Source organism: Aplidium turbinatum, chromosome 10 (assembly GCF_918807975.1).
Source record: "Aplidium turbinatum chromosome 10, kaAplTurb1.1, whole genome shotgun sequence".
Classification (NCBI taxonomy): domain Eukaryota; kingdom Metazoa; phylum Chordata; class Ascidiacea; order Aplousobranchia; family Polyclinidae; genus Aplidium; species Aplidium turbinatum.
In genome coordinates, this window is record NC_137481.1 from 14338074 (window position 1) to 14356513 (window position 18440).

Genomic DNA, 18440 nt, shown 5'->3' on the forward strand with positions numbered 1-18440 from the left:
TGGCCCCCAAACAATATTATAAATATGTGTTTACGATTTCTTGGGTAATCCCTATGTTTCGCCTGTGTTTACGGTCAGCTGTTTTGCTATTTTTTCCGCGCTACGGAGATGAGTTGAAAGTGCTGAATAGTTACCAGTTAGCGGATAACATAACGATATTGGTAAAACTAACTGACTGAGCAATAGAGCAGAAAACTGATTATCTTATATGCCGTTGAAGTATATTCAGTGTGCACTATGCATTGCCTGAGTAAGGTTGCTAACCAGTATGCTACCTGGCTTTTTTTAGGTTTTAAGTTGTTCTTAAAATGGCTCCTCCTGTTCATAAAAAAGCAAAAATAGTTATAAACAATTATAAATGTGATATACAAAAAAGGCTATGGTCCACAGAGATTTCAAAAAAAAATTTATGGTCCACAGTCACAAAAAGGTTGCTCATCACTGCTTTAACTTCTTGTGTTTATAGTTTACGCATGAGTGGGTCCAGACCACACGTGTTTCCATCTATATTATTGTTTTCATAGTCAATTCAATTTATTTTCCTTGTCGGAATGCAAAAGAAATACAGTAACAAAACCAACAAAAGGAAAAGGTGGCAAAACCATAATGGTTTAAGACGTGCATGAAAAGATGTAATATTGCGGTATATGCATCGATAAATATAGTTAAGCACGGCCACCAAACCTGATACTTTTAAACAAGTAGATAAATTAGTTAAGAATCAGTCGCCTCCTCGTTCCTGCAACAACTGGAGCGCCAATTCTTAAAGCAATGAGAACACGACTGAACCCAACAACATCACAAAAAACAAACTAATACACACACACATATTGCAATTAGGTAACGGACTATCAAAACAAGGGCTATTTAGGCTACAGATTTTATACAGAAATACAATACTCGAATAGACGTTTTCAGAAGAGTGTTTCTTTTCGGTCATTACATACAGACGATCGGATCCGGGAACTTTATGTTACAATTTTCTCACGAAGAGATTATGGTTTACTGCTGTGCTGTGACCAACATCATTATAACATAGCATGATGCCCTTCCGTGCCATATTGTTCTTTGTATACCCGATACTTGTATCATTACTCGATAATAAGCTGATAGATGAACATTATCGCTATACCTTATTTTAAAACTTTAAAAAAATCGGCCTTTCAGCCACAAAAGTGCCTTTTTTTCATAATCCTGCCCCCCAGTCAAAAATCGTTCCGGTGCTCCTGGATCAGGTGACATTTTATTTTTATTATTATTATCCTTGTTTCCTGAATCAAAATTTATTTTATACACTTATCCGCTTAATGTATTTCGCCAACATAAATACAACGTTAAATTTAATTCAACAGGACAAAACGTAACGCATGCGTACGAAACTGCAAATGCTGCAATATCGGGCGAGATCAAAAGTTGCCCTCACCCTAAAATAAGCCAATGAGCGTTCTCTCAGCTGGTCCACTCACGCTCAGGTGATTATAAACGCACAATTTAAAGAACACAATGTGTTTGTTGTTGCTGGCTTGCTGCAGCTTGCAGGGTTTTGCAAGTGGAAGGGAAGAGAACTTTGTTGGTTGTTTGAGCATAGAACTAGAAATAGTTTTGTTATGATTTCCAATGTACCATAACTTTTATGGCATTTGTGAGGTTAGTCTACTTTAAAAGACTCTATAATTTGTTTTGTGAAATTCCTACTTCGTATATGGTGTGGAGATAGCCATTGTAGCCTATGAGTTACGGTAATATTCAAAAGCCTTTCACATTTGATTTGTGAGAATATGTCACCGTATAGTCTCATAGTAATAACGGGGCACACTTTTTATTTCTCTTATTACGTATGTTAAAATTACATTTTATAATTTTTATATAGGCTAGTTTTTACATTCTTTTGTTGGTCCCACGGTGGTATGAAAGCTTGTTTAGTTGTGGCTAAAATATATTGTCCATCTTGGCAGTGAATTGAAATTCAAGTGGCTTAAACATATGGTAGCATTCGGTTCCTTCATTAGTTTTTTACATTGTGTTTTGCATGCAAATGGAGAAAAACTTTTTTTTTACATATAAATTAATTTCTTTACATTCAATGCTGTCAAAAATATGTTAAAAACTTAGCAGTTTTATCCTATGTTTCAGAAAATTTGAGTAGCCTAGATTGTAGCCAAATAGTAATCAGCTGTAAGGCATTGCAATAACGCTTTCGATGCATAGCAGATAATGGAGCAACAAGCACTTAATCCTACTTCAAAGATTTCCAATGCAGCTTGGCTTGAGGAATCATTGGAAGAAAATGACCCAGAGATTTTTCAGATTATTCGAAATGAAAAAGAGAGACAACGAGATGGTTTAGAATTAATTGCTTCAGAAAATTTTACCAGTGCTGCTGTTCTACAGGCACTTGGCTCTTGTCTCAATAATAAATATTCAGAAGGTTATCCTGGCGTGAGGTAAATGTTTTAATATTGTATGCATTTTGCATATATATAAGTAGCAAAAAATGCTATGCGTATTGTTTCAGTTACAAGTGTACGGTATGTTACAATACAATTTTGGTAGAGAAATGATTTTTTAACCATAGACAAATAAAACCTGACAAGCAGATGACATTTAACATAATAACATGAAATGTTTTATTTCATTTTCTTGTTGTTTCATTCTTATATGTTTCTTTCTTTCAATTTTTGTGTATGTAGCTTAATTTTGTAATTTTATTTTATGAAGAACATCAGTCAGTTGGTTACTTCAAAAGGGCTAACATCAGTATGGCCGAAAACGTTTGTAATTTTTAGTTTATTTTCATGTTATTATTGTTAATGTTATATGCCATCTGGTTGTTAGGTTTCATTTGTGTATGTTACAATAAGTACCGGTATCCATTTTTGTTGTTTGTTTTAAATAAATCTTTTATGCGGCATTATAGGCCTATATTATGTTGTATATCAATCATTCTGGTATTTAAATTTTTAAAAGTTTGTAAAGATTTTAATGCTTTTACACTTTCAAATTTTTTCCCAACAATTGAGTGTTTAATGTGTGGCTGCACAAAGAGACATCAGATTGATTTGTTGAATGCTTTGCTCATTGTATATCAAAGGTTCGTATATAGTGTATTAGTCTGGCGGTAACTTTTCAATTTTAGCACTAGAAAAGTGATTCAAGGGTAATTTAATTTTAAGTACAGTACTAAAATATGCATTTATTGCTTGTTTTTTAATTGACAGATATTATGGTGGAACAGAAAACATAGATGAAGTGGAACGTTTATGTCAAAAAAGAGCTTTAACACTTTACAACTTAAGCCCAGATGAGTGGGGTGTGAATGTTCAATCGTATTCTGGCTCACCTGCCAACTTTGCTGTTTATACAGGTGAAGTGGTACACATGTGTTTACCATACAGGAATACAGGATTCATCATTTCCTGCTGTTCATCTTGAAAACAATTGGTATATCACATTGTTTTCAAGATATATATAGTACTTTTTCAATCCCCAACATGTCCTTAATGTATCTTGATTAGAAAAAAATGTTCTAGAATTTTTGTTCAATCATAGACAAATAAAACCTAACAACCACACAACATTTAACATAATAACATGAAAACAAAAGTAAAAATTCGAACGCTTTTGGCTCTTATTAAGTAACCAACTGATCTACATACACAAAAAGAAATGCACAAGAATGAAATGGCAAGGCAGAGGAGAGACAAAATCACATGATGCTTGATCGCGCAAGGAAATTACACTCATCAATGATGCAAAATTACGTAAAGACATTTAGCAGATAGGTGACGCCTGCGGCGAAACTGCCTATTGAATTGAGGATTGCAGGATTTTTTTAACAAAGCCTCCTGGATTTTAGTATCAGATTTGGTGAAGCATGTATGTACAATTCTAAAAGACTCTAGGGATGATTTATTATTTGAACAAGTTTGGCAATCGAGTATATAATTTTGAATGAAACTTTTTCTGTTGAGAACAGTTAAATTCCAATGCTTCCTCACTCTCAAAGCTAAATGTTGCGTTGACATACCAGTGTATGTACAGTTCACGTCATGCCAACAAGTGAACTTGTACAATGTATAGACATGACATTTGAACACAAAACAGAGAGAGTCCCAGATTTAAAATGAAAAATCGTTGTTAATCCTTTATGAATGTATGTAATTGCTTGCAACAATCACATTATGCATTACATTTTTCTAGCCATTGTTGAGCCTCATGGAAGAATTATGGGATTAGATCTGCCCGATGGTGGCCACTTGACGCATGGTTTCATGACTGAAAAGAAAAAGATTTCAGCAACATCTATCTTTTTTGAATCCATGCCATACAAGGTAAATGACCAAACTAAATTGTTGATATAGTTTTTCTAACTGCCTGAACAGTTTTGCTTTAGTTGCATTTGCATATTTATGTATTTTGTTCAAACCCTTGGAACTGTACAAAGTGTACATATTAGGTTGATGCAACGACAATACAATAATGTATTAGAATGAAATTACAAAACACTCAGCCGATTAGCAGCAGTCAGCCTAAAATGATTTGTTTAAATACGTTTGGTTAGAGTGCATAGCATTTGTAAAAACTTCTATAAACCAAGAAAGTATATTTTCAACACTCTGATATACCGCCATACAGATAGAGAGAAAAGATAGATTGGTTCTTATTTTAGCACTTTATTAAACTCCAAAGTGCCATTTGTAATACTATTAGAACATTATTTGTACCTCTCAGGTCAACCCTGAAACGGCATTGATAGATTATGACCAGTTGGCTTCCAATGCTTTGCTGTTCAAACCCAAACTAATAATTGCTGGGATGAGCTGTTATCCTCGCCTTATTGATTACAAGTAAGACTTGAATGTTTCCAAATGTATCTGGTGGTTGAACTTGTTTTGGTTTATGGCTGAGTTGCAAAACAATGCATCTTTTTTGTAGTTTGCATAAAAATATAGTGGATAGCATAGAAAACAAAATTGAATTGCGTAAAACTATCAGAATAGAACAGTTTGTTCAATTATTATCTTTTTCTTGACCTTGTTTTCATAATGCCCTTAATCGTTTTAAACATTTTCTATTTTTAAACTGAACTTCCTTTTAAAAACTCAGTTAAAAGACTTGCAGAAATTTTTAACGTTTCAAAATTGTCATGTTTCGTGTCACAGTCAATCATTATATGTGAAAGTTTTTGTATTGTTTTCTTTTATTCAACGATTCTAACGAGCGTTTTATTACACAGACGAATGAGACAGATTGCTGATCAGAACAAGTGCTACCTGATGGCGGATATGGCGCACATCAGCGGCTTGGTCGCGGCTCGTGTAGTTCCATCGCCTTTTGACTATTGCGATATTGTGACAAGCACAACTCACAAGACGTTAAGGTGAGAATAATAGAGTGAAATATTTGCCTATAGACTTTGTGTTTTGCAAGCGTAACCCTGCAGAGCTGCGCAGCTGTCAAAAGTCAAAGTCGCTGCGCAGTCAAAAGCATACAGACCTGATTCATCGTGTGCTTCGCTTTGTGTTGACATTATTTTTGGTACTTTGTCCAAAGCACACACGATGTTGAACTTTCGTGGTTTGCGATGTTTTGAGTGCCCTCTTGCAAAATGCTATTGCTCCAATTTCGGATGCTCTCAATATCCAGCTAAACATGAAAACAAGTTCAAAACCTATTTTTGACGTATATTTTCGTGTTTAGTTGGCAATTGAGAGCATCCGAAATTGGGGCATTAGCATTTTGCAAGAGCGTACACAGAACATAGCAAACCACAATAGTTCACCATCGCGTTGGCTTGGAACAAAAGCACCAAAAAATAATTTCAACTTCAAAAAAAAACTATTTTTGACGATTATTCAACATAAAAATACCACCCGCTATATTCTGCGTTTTCATTGCAGAGGCCCTCGCGCAGGAATTATATTTTATCGGAAAGGAACGAGGTTTGCGGCGTCAGGTGACAGGCCTGGGATCATGTACAACCTGGAGCGACCAATCAACGAAGCTGTGTTTCCCGGATTGCAGGGCGGTCCACACAACCACGCAATTGCCGGGGTCGCCGTATGCTTACAACAAGCAAACACTCCGAGATTTGTTCAGTATCAAGAAAAGGTAATTAATTTATTTTTGTCCAATGCTTGATTGCGCTTGGAGATTAAATTGATTGCTACATTCAAATTATGTGCATATTTTGTCGTAGCTTTGATGTGAATTTAACCGCATCGGCGCTGCTATTCCCAGCTAGCAAAACATGTTGTTTTGTTATTGATTGCGAACGACTGTTGACAATCAAAACAGGAGATTTTGTTAACTAGGCTTCGCATGAGGTGTTACGTCAGCATTGCAATGAAATGACCAGGCCAGGATACGTTGCTGTCTAATTGTGATAAAATCTCAGGTAACGGTATAAAAGCAGACGTTGCTGTCAAGTACCTTGATTATTTATCAATTTTGTCACTACGATGTCGAATCAACGCATTGCCCGACCATATACCAGGCTGAAAAACTGGTCTTTTTTAAGAAATGTAAAATAGACCGGTTGTGCTGGCCGGGACTAACTCTTTATATTTACAGGTTGTTAAAAACGCCAAAACTCTTGCACGGGTTTTAATGAAGAAGGGATATGACGTCGTTACTGGTGGCACTGACACCCATCTCATCTTAGTCAACTTAAAGAACAAGGTTTGAATATTCCTGGTTTGAATCTACAATTGTGTTTTTATTGCGCTCAAATCAACTTTTATTCTCAGTGTGACATCTTTAATTTAGTATTTACTTGTATGATCATTATTAAACTGACAATTCTTGAAAAACTGGTATTTCTGCTTTCGTAGTCGTTTAAGTCCCAAAAACACAAGCGTGCAACCACTGCCTTTAACGTTATTCAAAATTTAGAAACACTTTATGCACTTATTTTGGCCGCTCATACAGTAATCAAGAATGTGAATTGTACAATGTACATGTGTCTCAAATATACGCCTGATGGCTGCAGATTTGAATTAAGTGGATGGCAAGGCAAGGAAACCCGTCTACAATATGGTTCCCATGTAAGAACCTTGTGTTGCAAACAGTAATGACAAAAACTCATTTAAATCAGAAACATTTAGGTGGAGGTGGCCACTGTTAACTTACATGTTTCTGGGTACTGATACCTTGCAGGGTACTGATGGTAACAGAGCAGACAAGGTGCTGGAAGCGATTGGCGTCGCTTGCAACAAGAACACCTGCCCTGGAGACAGGTCCGCCCTACGACCAAGCGGATTGCGACTGGGGTCGCCTGCTCTCACGTCAAGGGGTTTAGAAGAAGCTGATTTTGAGAGAGTCTGTGACTTCATTGACAGGTAACGTCGTTGCCACATAACAAGAGAAATTTTGTCCAATGTAATGGAATTTGGTCTTCAACGTAGTGGATTTTTTAAGAGTTGCACAAGTAGAAAAAAACGCCGTCTCGATTTTTATATTCTGATTTTGCGATCCAGCAAATCGTTGTGACATTTTACGAAAATTTACGCACGTAAACATTCTAACAACTCTTTTCTTAACTTTGTATTTTACCCTTTATCAACAGCGGCGTACAATTGTCAGTGGAAATTCAAAAATCTCTTGGACCCAAAGCAACGTTCAAAGACTTCAAACAAAAGCTGTACAACGATCCGACTGTGCTGCCAACGGTCCGAGCACTAAAAGACGAAGTAACTGCGTTTTCCCGCGCATTCCCTATACCTGGCCTCAAGAACCTTTAAGCACAGAAATAGTCCAATGAAGTATGTTGCAGGATATTCGAATGAATATTATGCAAACTATGTCAATAGCAGTTTTAGTGAATGAGATATGAAACCAAACAAAAGTTGGACATTGCAACTCATTCAGTGCCTACATGATCTATCGTTATCGGTTTATATCTTTTGTGCTCACATTTCGAAACGATCACAAATTGAAAATGTTGTCGTTTTGAAAGAGAAACGATCATGCCAACCAGTTTTAACTGTCGCAGTTTGACGTTTTCTGGCTACAACCCACCAATATTGATCGTCACTTCACAACGTGTTGTTTCAAGTAACTTTGCTTGAATCGCGGTTGATTAGATCTACTAGAGTAGGATAATAAAGCTTGGTATTGCGTTAGCGTTGTTTTCTCATAAGAATCAAAAAAGTAACATTACCTGGTTTATCATTATTACATAAAAATTTAATTGATGATGCCAAAGTAAAACAACCGTTTTGAGCGTTTTCGGTTTTCTTTGAAAATCTTTTATACTAAAAATTATAAGCTATTCTTGTGGAGCTAAACAGCACAGTCTGATATCGCACAACTCGAACATGCCTTGACAAGGGAACGGATCAGATCAGGTGTGAAAGACAGGCAAAACGCACTGAAGCAAAATTAATCAGAAAACACAAGTTTGTTTTTCAGTTTTAAATTTTTTAATTATTTTTGTTAATTTTTTTCTACTTGTCTTTCACACCTCAACAAGTCTGTTCCTTCTCCAAGTGCTCTTTCAGCTGTGCGACGTTGCATTGTTCAGTTTTATCAAAAACACCTTTTACAATTTTTATTGCTGTAAAATTGTCAAGTCGACTGTATATTTACCACAAGACACCCAAAGAGTTAAGTTTTAAAAACCCAAATTAAGATGAAAATAATCTTTGGTGATCTGTTTCTGTGATTTTTGCTACGCATATAACCTTCAAAGTGCTTTTTTGGGAATTTAGAAACAATCAAGCTACCTAAATGTTTAGAGTAAAAACTTTAGCAAACCGTTTTTCTTTCTGAGTATCAACGTTTTCTCTTGTTTGCTACAATAGTAGACTATGTTGCTCGCTATGGTATGATGTATTTGTCACTTTAGTTGGGCTGGATTTGCTTATTAAATTTTGTGTAGTTTCTCGCTTAGATGTGCTTTAGGGTTATACAATCCACAAAAAGACTGCAGTGTAGTAAATATTAAAGCCCGCGCTGTAGATAGAGGCACTGCAATCTTAGTAAAAATTAATTCCACGTGCATAGCAGTAAACGCAACTGATTTGCTGGTGGTGAAGAAAATATTTTAGTGCTGATTATTATTAATATTGCATTTGCAGACAAAGTTCACGAATCTTTTACCGTTTTAAATGCTTGTCTTAACTTCCTAGCTATTTTATGAGGTGTACTGTTTGTTCAACTGTGTTTGATGTATTTTATTCTAAAGACAATTTTTCACCGTTGATTTGATGTACCAGTGTTGCTAAGTAATAATTTTATGCAAAATTTCATGCCATGGTGAAGTTAAACTTTTCATGGTACTCAATTGATCTACCATGGAATGAAAGACAAATCTTTATTCACAACCAATGTCATTTTTACGCTTTTACGACGTTGAATGAGGTTCAAAAAACCTGCAGGACACTCAATTTGATTAGGCACCGGAGGACTAAAACCTCCATTCGCACATTTCAGTCAGCCATCCAACAACACTGTGTCATGTTTTCCACCCAACTTGTAGTTTAATTCAACACTGCTCTTTCGCTTTTGCAGCTATTATCGTATTCTGCAAAATTATCTTGCACGTCGCTCGGATCGATTTTGTCAAGTTTAGTTTGAAAGCAATTCAATCCAACCTCTTTGCAGCTAATTTTGTTGCGTAATGTTATTATTCGTGCAATGATTTAATTGAAGTTGATACGAGGCAGCTGCTGTAGTTAGAGACTAAGCTTACAGCTCTGTCTGAGTAGGTTACTAGGGTACAGCCAAGCTACCTTGAAACGTTCTGTTTTATTTAGTCTGTAGTGTTATTCATATACGTATATAACTATGTCGATTCAAAATTGATGAGATGTGCAAAAACGTTTCGCTGATTCGTATTTTTACGTTGCCCACTGTCTATACTGTTCCGCCAGACTTACAACTGTTTACATTTGCGAGGTTTTATCGTCGGTAACTTTGAAATAGCAGAAGTTTTGGGATGTTCACATAATCCCTAGAAGGATGCCGCTGGGTGTTGACTTAGTCAAACAGCGTATCACGATTGTCAGCAATCAACTGAAAACTTGTTCACGTTAAAATCGTTTCTTCGGCAATGTCGGAGAGCGCTATCTTTGTTGTTGGGCTTGTGTTACTAGCATCGTTTATCTCCTTATTTCGTTCGTTGGTGTTGAGAGTTGCTGCAGTTTTAGTCGTTGTCAATACAGCGGAGTTGAGAAGTTTGACTTCTGTTTGTGGAAGTGTTTTAACAGTTTTAGAATCATCTGGCTTTGAAGGAGATGGATACTTTGTCGAAAAATTATTGGGCAGCTCTTGCAGCTCTTGGTCGCTATTATTGGAACGCGACGTTTCCAAAGTCGGGTGTTGTGCTGTTCCTGTTGCAACCAGCGACAGTTTATCGTTTGTTTTACGTTTTTGCAACGTCGCGTTGTCTGCTGCATGCTGAGACCCTTTTCTCCCTCGTCGCTTTCCTTCAGTGGACGACTGGGCTGCGAAGGAATCGTACAAGTCAGCTTTTGACTTTGAATGTGACCCGCCCAGAATCATGGAACTCTTTTTACGATTCAGCGGCGTTGTGGGTGAGGTTTCCTTTTCTGCAAACACATATAGCCTATATGTCAATTTACATTAACATTAGTGACTAGTTCACAGTAAGCATTTTTTGTAGTATTAGGCCTAATAGCATTTATTGTTTATTTGTTGTATTATTTATTTGCAAGGTACAATTCTCAGTACTTTCGGTGAATACAGTTTAAGGATTAAATTTATAATATTTTATGGTAGGCTAATGACTGTGCCGCTGAAGCTGTTTTTCTTGTAAAGAGCAACCAATATCTCCGATAGATATACCGCAATCATAGCCATCTTCAGTTAGAAGAAGATCATGATCGCAATACAAAAACACGCGTTGGTAACCTCTCCAAGTTTAGTAGGCTATACTTACCAGTACTTTGTTCTTCGGCCTGGGGCTGTGCTGTAAGTTCTGGGGGATCAAAAATCTCGCTGTACGTTTGCGGTGTTGCAATTGCAGTGGACCTGTACGACGGTGACACTTGTACGTGAAGCACGTCAATCAAACCCGGCATATCGTCCCTCCAAGAAGCTGACTTAGTCTGCCGCTTTCTTGAGTTCATCACATTTGTGTCGAGAAAAAAAGTTCTTTTTTTGTTGAACTGCACAGCATGTTTTGTCGGCTCCACACTTTTTCTATTCTTTTTTGCACCAGATTTGATGCTCCTGTGCTTGGGCTTATTCAGTTTAGTTTTCAGAAGAACGTTGTCCGGTATTCTTGATCCCCGACGGAACTGATGGACGTTGATATCTGAGCGTGATAAATGGAGCCTCGCTCCAAGCAACACTTCACTTACAGTGTTTTTTAAAATTAAACTCGGATCTTCCAAAAACTGCATTTCCGTACTCCATGGTTTCATCAGTAAAACCCCTGGAACCTATTAAAAACAACAAATTAATAGGCTACCCTTTATCCCACAATAATATACTAGAAAAAGAGGTTGAGAACATTGGTGAAATTAAATGATATGCAGTTTGGATTTATGCCAGGAAAGGTACAGTGGATGCTCTGTTTATATTGAGAAGAATGCAGGAGGAATACCGAGAGAAGCAGAGAAAACTATATATGTGTTTCGTCGACTTAGAAAAGGCATTTGACAGAGTACCAAGGAAAGTGATGGAGTGGGCAATGAGGAAAAGAGGTATACCGGAGGTATTAGTGAGAGCTGTGATGTCTATGTATGAGGATGCAAGAACAAAAGTGAGAGTTGGATCAAATTATTCAAACGAGTTTTTTGTGAAGGTTGGTGTACACCAAGGATCAGTTTTGTCACCTCTGATATTTGCTATTGTGGTTGACGTTGTAACTGAAGGAGTGAGGGAGGGCTTATTGAGTGAAACTTTGTATGCAGACGACCTGGTTTTGACAAGTAATAGTATGGAGGGACTGGAGAGAAAGTTTGAGAGAAACCAAGCGTATGACGGTGAATCTTGAAAAAACAAAAGTGATGGTGAGTGGAGCAGAAGGAACAGTTGTTGAGAACAAAGTAGATCCCTGTGGAATATGTGGCAAGAGAGTGATGAAAAATTCAATGCAATGCATGGAATGTGGAAAGTGGGTACATGCAAGATGTGCTAATGTCAAGAGAGCGCAACAAGATTGGCGAAGTGTTTTGTTTGTGGGAAATGCAGTAAAGGAAGGAAAGAAGTGGAAGGCCATGATGATGAGTTCTGCCATGGCATCGAAACAGTGACAGACTTCTGTTATCTGGGTGATCGGATAAATGGAAGTGGTGGATGTGAAGCAGCGGTGACAACAAGAGCAAGATTGGGCTGGGCAAAGTTCAGGGAATGTGGGGAAATGTTGCATGGCAGAAAATTTTCACTAAGGATGAAAGGAAAAGTATATCGGAGCTGTGTGCGGCCTGCAATGCTATATGGTAGCGAGACATGGGTATTGAGAGAGAGTAAACCGGCAATCCTGAGAAAAACGGAAAGGTCAATGGTGAGAGCAATGTGTGGGGTGAAAACGAGAAGGGAAAAAAGGACTGAAGAATTGTTGGATATGCTAGAGATTAGAGAGACCATAGACCAACTGGCAAGGGCAAATGGAGTAAGATGCGGGGAGTAAGATGGTATGGACATGTGATAAGGAGGGAGGAAGGAAGTTTTCTTAGAAAGGCACTAGATCTAAAGGTGGATGGGAAGAGGAAACGCGGTCGTCCAAGAAGAACGTGGAAACAACAAGTGAAGGATGAATTTAAAAAAATCGGACTGAAGGAGGAAGATGCAAGGGACAGGGTTAAATGGAGAAAAGGGATTAAAACAACTGCTGCGCGGAAACAATCGGCCCCCCCCACTAGTGGGAAACAAACCGACGATGGATTATGATGAATAGGTTATGTTCATTGGTTTTTCAGCCTTTTTATTCCACACTTAGCCTACCTTTGTACCAAAATCTGGCAAGCAATGTTGTTCTTGAAACGCTTCAACACAGGACAGGTGGCCTTGTTGAAGAGCCAAGCCCGCTGCTGTTTGTCCCATACGATTTCTTACATTGATATTCAAGCCTGCTTGCTTGAGAGCTCTTAAAAGTTTTGACGTAATATTTTTATCACCGCGTAACGCTGAAAAATGCAAAGCTGTGTTTCCCAAGACATCTTTCTGCAAAATAAAAGATTAAACTTAGGCTAATTATAACCGAAATTCAAAATGATGCTATTGATGGTTTCAACTTTTTAATTAAAATTTGTGTTAAAGTTTTTTGAATTAAAAAAATGTAGGCCTACACAAAAATGAATTACACAAAAGTAGGCCTAAAAGAATTTGAATGCTTAAAGTCACAAAAAAAAAAAAACGATTTGAACCGTTTTTTTTTTGTGGGGCACTGCGTGGGCAAGTTGCAAGGAAAGAAAGTGATTAGATTGGTTAAATAGTTCAACGGTAGGTAGTGGTGAAGCTAAAGAAAGAAAGCCGCAGCCTAAAGGAAAATTAAATGATTGCATTACGATTAGGGAGTATATGGAACCTGTGGCATTGTGTGAAGAGGATGTGCACAACAGACTGCTTGGAAATCAAAAGTTTGCACCGTCAACTCCACATTGTGGGATAAAGCGAGAAGGAGAAGATTGCGACCTTGTCAAGAAACAAGCTGGCTAGAATCTGAACGAATAGAGGCTTCCCGAATTAGGCGGCTGTTGGTTGCTTACTTTGTTGAGATCAAAATCAACAGCTTTTAGAAAAAGTTCGTTTAACTTTGGACGTCCAAATGCTGAATTTAACATGAGCGCATTTCTTCCATGCTTGTCTAGAATTCCAACTTTTGCCCCTTCCTGAATAAGGTAAAATTCTGGTTGAAGAATGTAAAAAAATCATGTCATGCTATGCAGAACGTCATGAGAAAAATGCATAACACTACCCTTCACATTATCAATAACATATCAAATATTGAATTAGGCCTATCACCAGCTTTAAAACAGCCTATGTTGAGCAAAAAACGAAAAGGATAAATAGTTAGTAGCATATTGGACATCATGGGCCATTCAACAGGATGGATCTTTTGCTCATTTTTTAACTGTTGTAGCCTATATTGTAACTTAACCATAGCCAAGCAATTAGATAATAGCTCATCACATCTTCAATTAAGTTTCAATTACTAGTTGAACTTTAGCCTTAAATTCTGAAATATACTATGCAATGTATTTATAAAATTACGCCTGATCTACTTTTAAACGTAGGCAACTCGCTACTCACTTGTAAAAGCATTCTTGCCACCCCTGCACTCCATGACTCATCGTTGTCAAGGCAACACATCACAAGAGGAGTGCGACTGTCCCTGTCTCTTGCATTGACATCTGCACCGCCTTCCACCAAAGACCGAATATCAGAGAACAGTTTATTTCGAATAGCAAAGTGGAGGGCCATGAGATCTATGTACGGTGCTTCAGTTGACTCTGTTATTGATATCACAGACACAGAAATTAGCTCCCTTACTATTCCACATCTTCACTTACTATACCAGACAACATCAAACTTTATGAAAACAACAAAGCTGTAGCTTAATTTTGCTAAATAGTAAAAGTAGTTTGAACTAATGATCAAGGCCATAAAAAATCAATCAAACTTTTTAGAAAGTGTTTACTCTATTGATTGAAAGCACGGAATAGTACATGAAAAAAGTCGCATTTTTTCGTAAGTAGGGCCTAAACCTTCGTATCTTGGATCAATTGCACTAAACACAAGAGTAACAATCGAAATGTAGCTACTAGGTTTTCAAGCTTGCAGAACCTAGGGCTACTGTAAATTCCTGTAACCTTCCATTTGTTACCGAGGATCTTACGTTCGAAATTCCATCATCAACCACAGCATATTCTAAACCAGGGGTCACCAAACTACGGCCCGCGAACTGATTTCATCCGGCCCGCCACGTGCTGCGGAAATAACAACTGCACTAGCCAGAACTGTTAAGAAAAAAAGTTACCAAACTTTTTGTAAAGGACTGACATTGCTGTTGAGCTACACGCAACCTGCTAATGATTTTTCCATATTGTTTCAAGAGCACGATGCCCTGTAGTGTATCACAGCAGGGGATAACTTTTTCAGCAACCTTTCGATTTTCATCACAACTTTGCTATTCTACTGGTGACTTTGTTATTCATTGTGCTCAATTCAAGTCAATGGAGATTCTAAATAGTTGTAGCCTATATTTTTTCACAATTTGCATCCGGCCGCATGTGATAATCTCGCAGCAATCCGGCCCTCAAAGAAAAAAGTTTGGTGACCCCTGTTCTAAACTATAAATTTCTCGACTGGCCACTGAAATAAGTTTCAGTTGTTTTATCACTCATTTTGAAACATAACAATTTAATCGGAGTTTTTCATTATTTAGATTATGGTATTAAACAAATTAGTAAATAACATTTCTGGATGAGCATCAGAAGTAGGCTAGTCTCAAACTTTTGCAAGAAGTTTTGATATGAAAACAGCACCAACCAACACCAACTGACCTTCCAAGGAACAACCATGGAAAACTTCTATTTATCCACATGAAAAAAAAATCTGTAGGGCTACATGAAATTTCACTTTCATTCCATAATATGCTCACGCTTTCTTTAAGTCTGAAAACTATGGATTTTGATAAACAACTGATTTTATTTCACTTCATCTAGACGTTGTAATGAAGCTAAATTTAAAAGCCGGACATGGTGGATGTTAAATTTAAGTGGATGGAAAGACAAAGAAGCCAGTCTTCATGTCCGTCGTAGAGCATACTAGGCCATTTAGTGTTTTGTCACAACCCAGCCAGGCGCTCTACACAAATGTCGAACCAACGTTCTTTTGAGCGTTCTGCCGTCTCTGACGTCACTCAACTACGCAGCCAACATTTTTTTTTAGAAAATAACTTATATGTATACATGACAAATAATTCTCTATTGTTGCAACTGGGCTACCTCACTAGGAAACCGGATAATTTAGTAGTAGAACGTTATTTTTGTAACGACCTCACCATTAAAAGTACAGTAGATTAATAGCCTGTTTATTTCTATTGTACAGTTGGAAAAGGTTGTCTCTTTTGCATATTATCTCTTAGCTTGATAATTAAATAAGCTGCTACTATTACTTTAGGTAAAAGTAAATCTAAAACTAGTTTCAGTCATATCATTTCAAATAGCATTGTAAATATTTGACTGAATGGGCTTTGTTTCGTGAGCTACTTCACAGAACACAAGGAGGCCCACTTGTGACACCAGTTAGCAACGAGCACTCTTCGAAGCATCTTTTTTTGTCAAGTGACTTTTCTCCTGACGTCACTAACCTGTTTGAGAATTCAAATAATTTTGTACGTTGTAGCCTTCCAAAAACAGATCGTTTGCTTTAAAATTACAGTAACAAGATTCCCATTGCATGTTAAAAACAGCACGTTTGGCACCATTGATAGCATTGATCAGTCATTTATGGTATTCATACCAGTTATTGTATGATATTTTTTATATGTGAACGTGAAATACTTAGAAGGATTACGTTGATGAGAATGTTGAAGCTGTGCAACTTTCAAACTCTTCACGATATAAATTTCAAAACAATTGCAGTTGAAGACAGGTTTGTTTTTGAGTTACTGTAGCCACCAAATAAAATATGGCGTTTTTACATATTAAGCTACATAGTCAGTTGAAACGGTGATTGATCAGATCATCAATGACTATTTGAGTCCTTTTACAAACATGGTAAATTTATTAAATCGCGTTTTAAATTTAGTGCTATTTCTATTGCGCGCAATTAAATAATGCTTAAATGCAATCCATGATAAAAATCAACACCAATTTATGCTTTTTGACAAAGTTTGTTTTACATCAGCATTCTCCTTGCATTTAACAATAAAATCATCCGGAATTATTGGTTGTTATTTGATAAACTGTATAGCTTAAACGAAATCATTTCCGGTTAATTTACACATGATAGAACATACAATCATCAAATAAACGTTGTCAAAATTCGAAATCGACGTTCTCAAAGGAACCGTGATACGGTACCAAACAAATGCAGCCTCTTGTATACACTTAACTTGCTAGAAAATGTTTCTGCAAAAGTCCACATGCACGATTTCTGGGTATTTTCTTTATATAGGTTACTGTTGAATCACTTTCTTTCTTGTTTTATGCATTTATGGCAATTAAATCAGTCACAAAAAGTAAATTGATTATTTAGTCTGACCTTTTATATCTTATGGAATGGTTTTAGGTTTTAGACTAGGCCTATTAAGCTACTCCGCCCCGCGATGAATTCCACCAACTGAATGACAGTAGGCCTAATAACAATTCTATATTTTTATTTTCAGCTTCGGATATAATAGAAGACTATGTGGCATCGCGTTGTCTAATCTGCGCAACTTTAAGGCTTGGGGGATTTATTTTAGAAAAACAATTCACTACACACAAAGCAGTTGAATACTTTTATGAAATACACAGCGTTTCTACATTTAAGTTTCGTTTGAATGTTTAGTTTTGAAACTGAATTTAGTCACCAGTGCAAAATAATTAAGTAGCCTATGCCTATGTTACAGGTTAAGCTTCTCTTACAGTACAGAGCATGTTGAAGGGCTCTATTGCCAAAGACATCCTAGCGCCCTTTCGAGCGCTGTAATGAAATGACCACTTTATGTGATGTTTTGGCTTCCGCATTATTATTATTGGACCAGAACAATCTAATAAGATTAGACTAGTTTTAAATATCATTTAGGCTACTTCTTCTTTTATGCAAATGTGCTACCCCAATGAAATAGGCTATGTCCATAATTTCTTGTACACACATGTCATACAGTTTATCCTTCACAAAATCGGTATTCTCTGTTATAGAACACCTTGAAATGTTAGCCTACATTTCTTTTCTTACATCTTGAACAAAACACAAACCCGTTTTGCTTTTGAATTTTCTTCAAGTTATTCGTTTTCGTAATATCTCATTGCTAATGTTGAATGATTTGCTTCAAACAAAATTACCAATAAAACAAACCCTGTGTAAATAGGCTACTGACAAATACAATCGACACAGCGTATTCACAACCAAGAGCTACAATACCACATCTTTTTGTAGATTAATAGCTCTTAGGTTAGATAAACACAGGACATGTTTATGGAAAAATAGTAGTAACTATTGACCGACCAGCAGACAAAGAGATTATTATAGATATTAAGCTAACCGCTTGAATGTCCATAGACGTTGTTTCAACGCAACTAAATAAGCGATTTTGTCACTTGGCAAAGTCATCAATCAAACGTGTTGTTGATCTTGGCAACCGTTTCAATGGGAACTTCACGATGTGAATTTAATCAGATGTTGGAAGAACAAACAAAATCGAAGCGAAATATGAGATTTTGTAAAAACCTCCAAAACAATGAAGTAGAAGCTCGTAAAATAGACAATATTTAGGCTTTCACGGACAAAAGTAAAACAAAAAAATTAAAAATGCAAAT

The 18440-nt window shown here is 36.8% G+C and overlaps 2 protein-coding genes across 3 annotated transcripts; one reads left to right on the forward strand and one right to left on the reverse strand.

The window, feature by feature from the left end:
* The first annotated feature begins 2138 nt into the window (after positions 1-2138).
* On the forward strand, positions 2139-10184 carry LOC145777992 (serine hydroxymethyltransferase, cytosolic-like). The gene is made up of 9 exons (XM_082589370.1): positions 2139-2444; positions 3219-3364; positions 4201-4331; positions 4732-4847; positions 5237-5380; positions 5901-6111; positions 6574-6681; positions 7159-7340; positions 7568-10184. The coding sequence occupies exons 1-9, from the start codon at positions 2215-2217 to the stop codon at positions 7740-7742; spliced, it is 1443 nt and encodes a 480-aa protein (XP_082445496.1). The 5' UTR covers positions 2139-2214; the 3' UTR covers positions 7743-10184.
* LOC145777991 (uncharacterized) lies at positions 9611-15567 on the reverse strand. Of its 2 annotated transcripts, XM_082589369.1 has the most exons (6): positions 15477-15567; positions 14224-14423; positions 13680-13802; positions 12916-13134; positions 10904-11408; positions 9611-10553 (listed from the first exon to the last, which is right to left on the reverse strand). In XM_082589369.1, the coding sequence occupies exons 2-6, from the start codon at positions 14392-14394 to the stop codon at positions 10030-10032; spliced, it is 1542 nt and encodes a 513-aa protein (XP_082445495.1). In that variant the 5' UTR covers positions 14395-14423; positions 15477-15567; the 3' UTR covers positions 9611-10029. The 2 variants fall into 2 exon arrangements, with proteins under 2 accessions (XP_082445495.1, XP_082445494.1); XM_082589368.1 differs by lacking the exon at positions 15477-15567 and having other exon boundaries at positions 14224-14532.
* Between the last annotated feature and the right edge of the window lie 2873 nt (positions 15568-18440).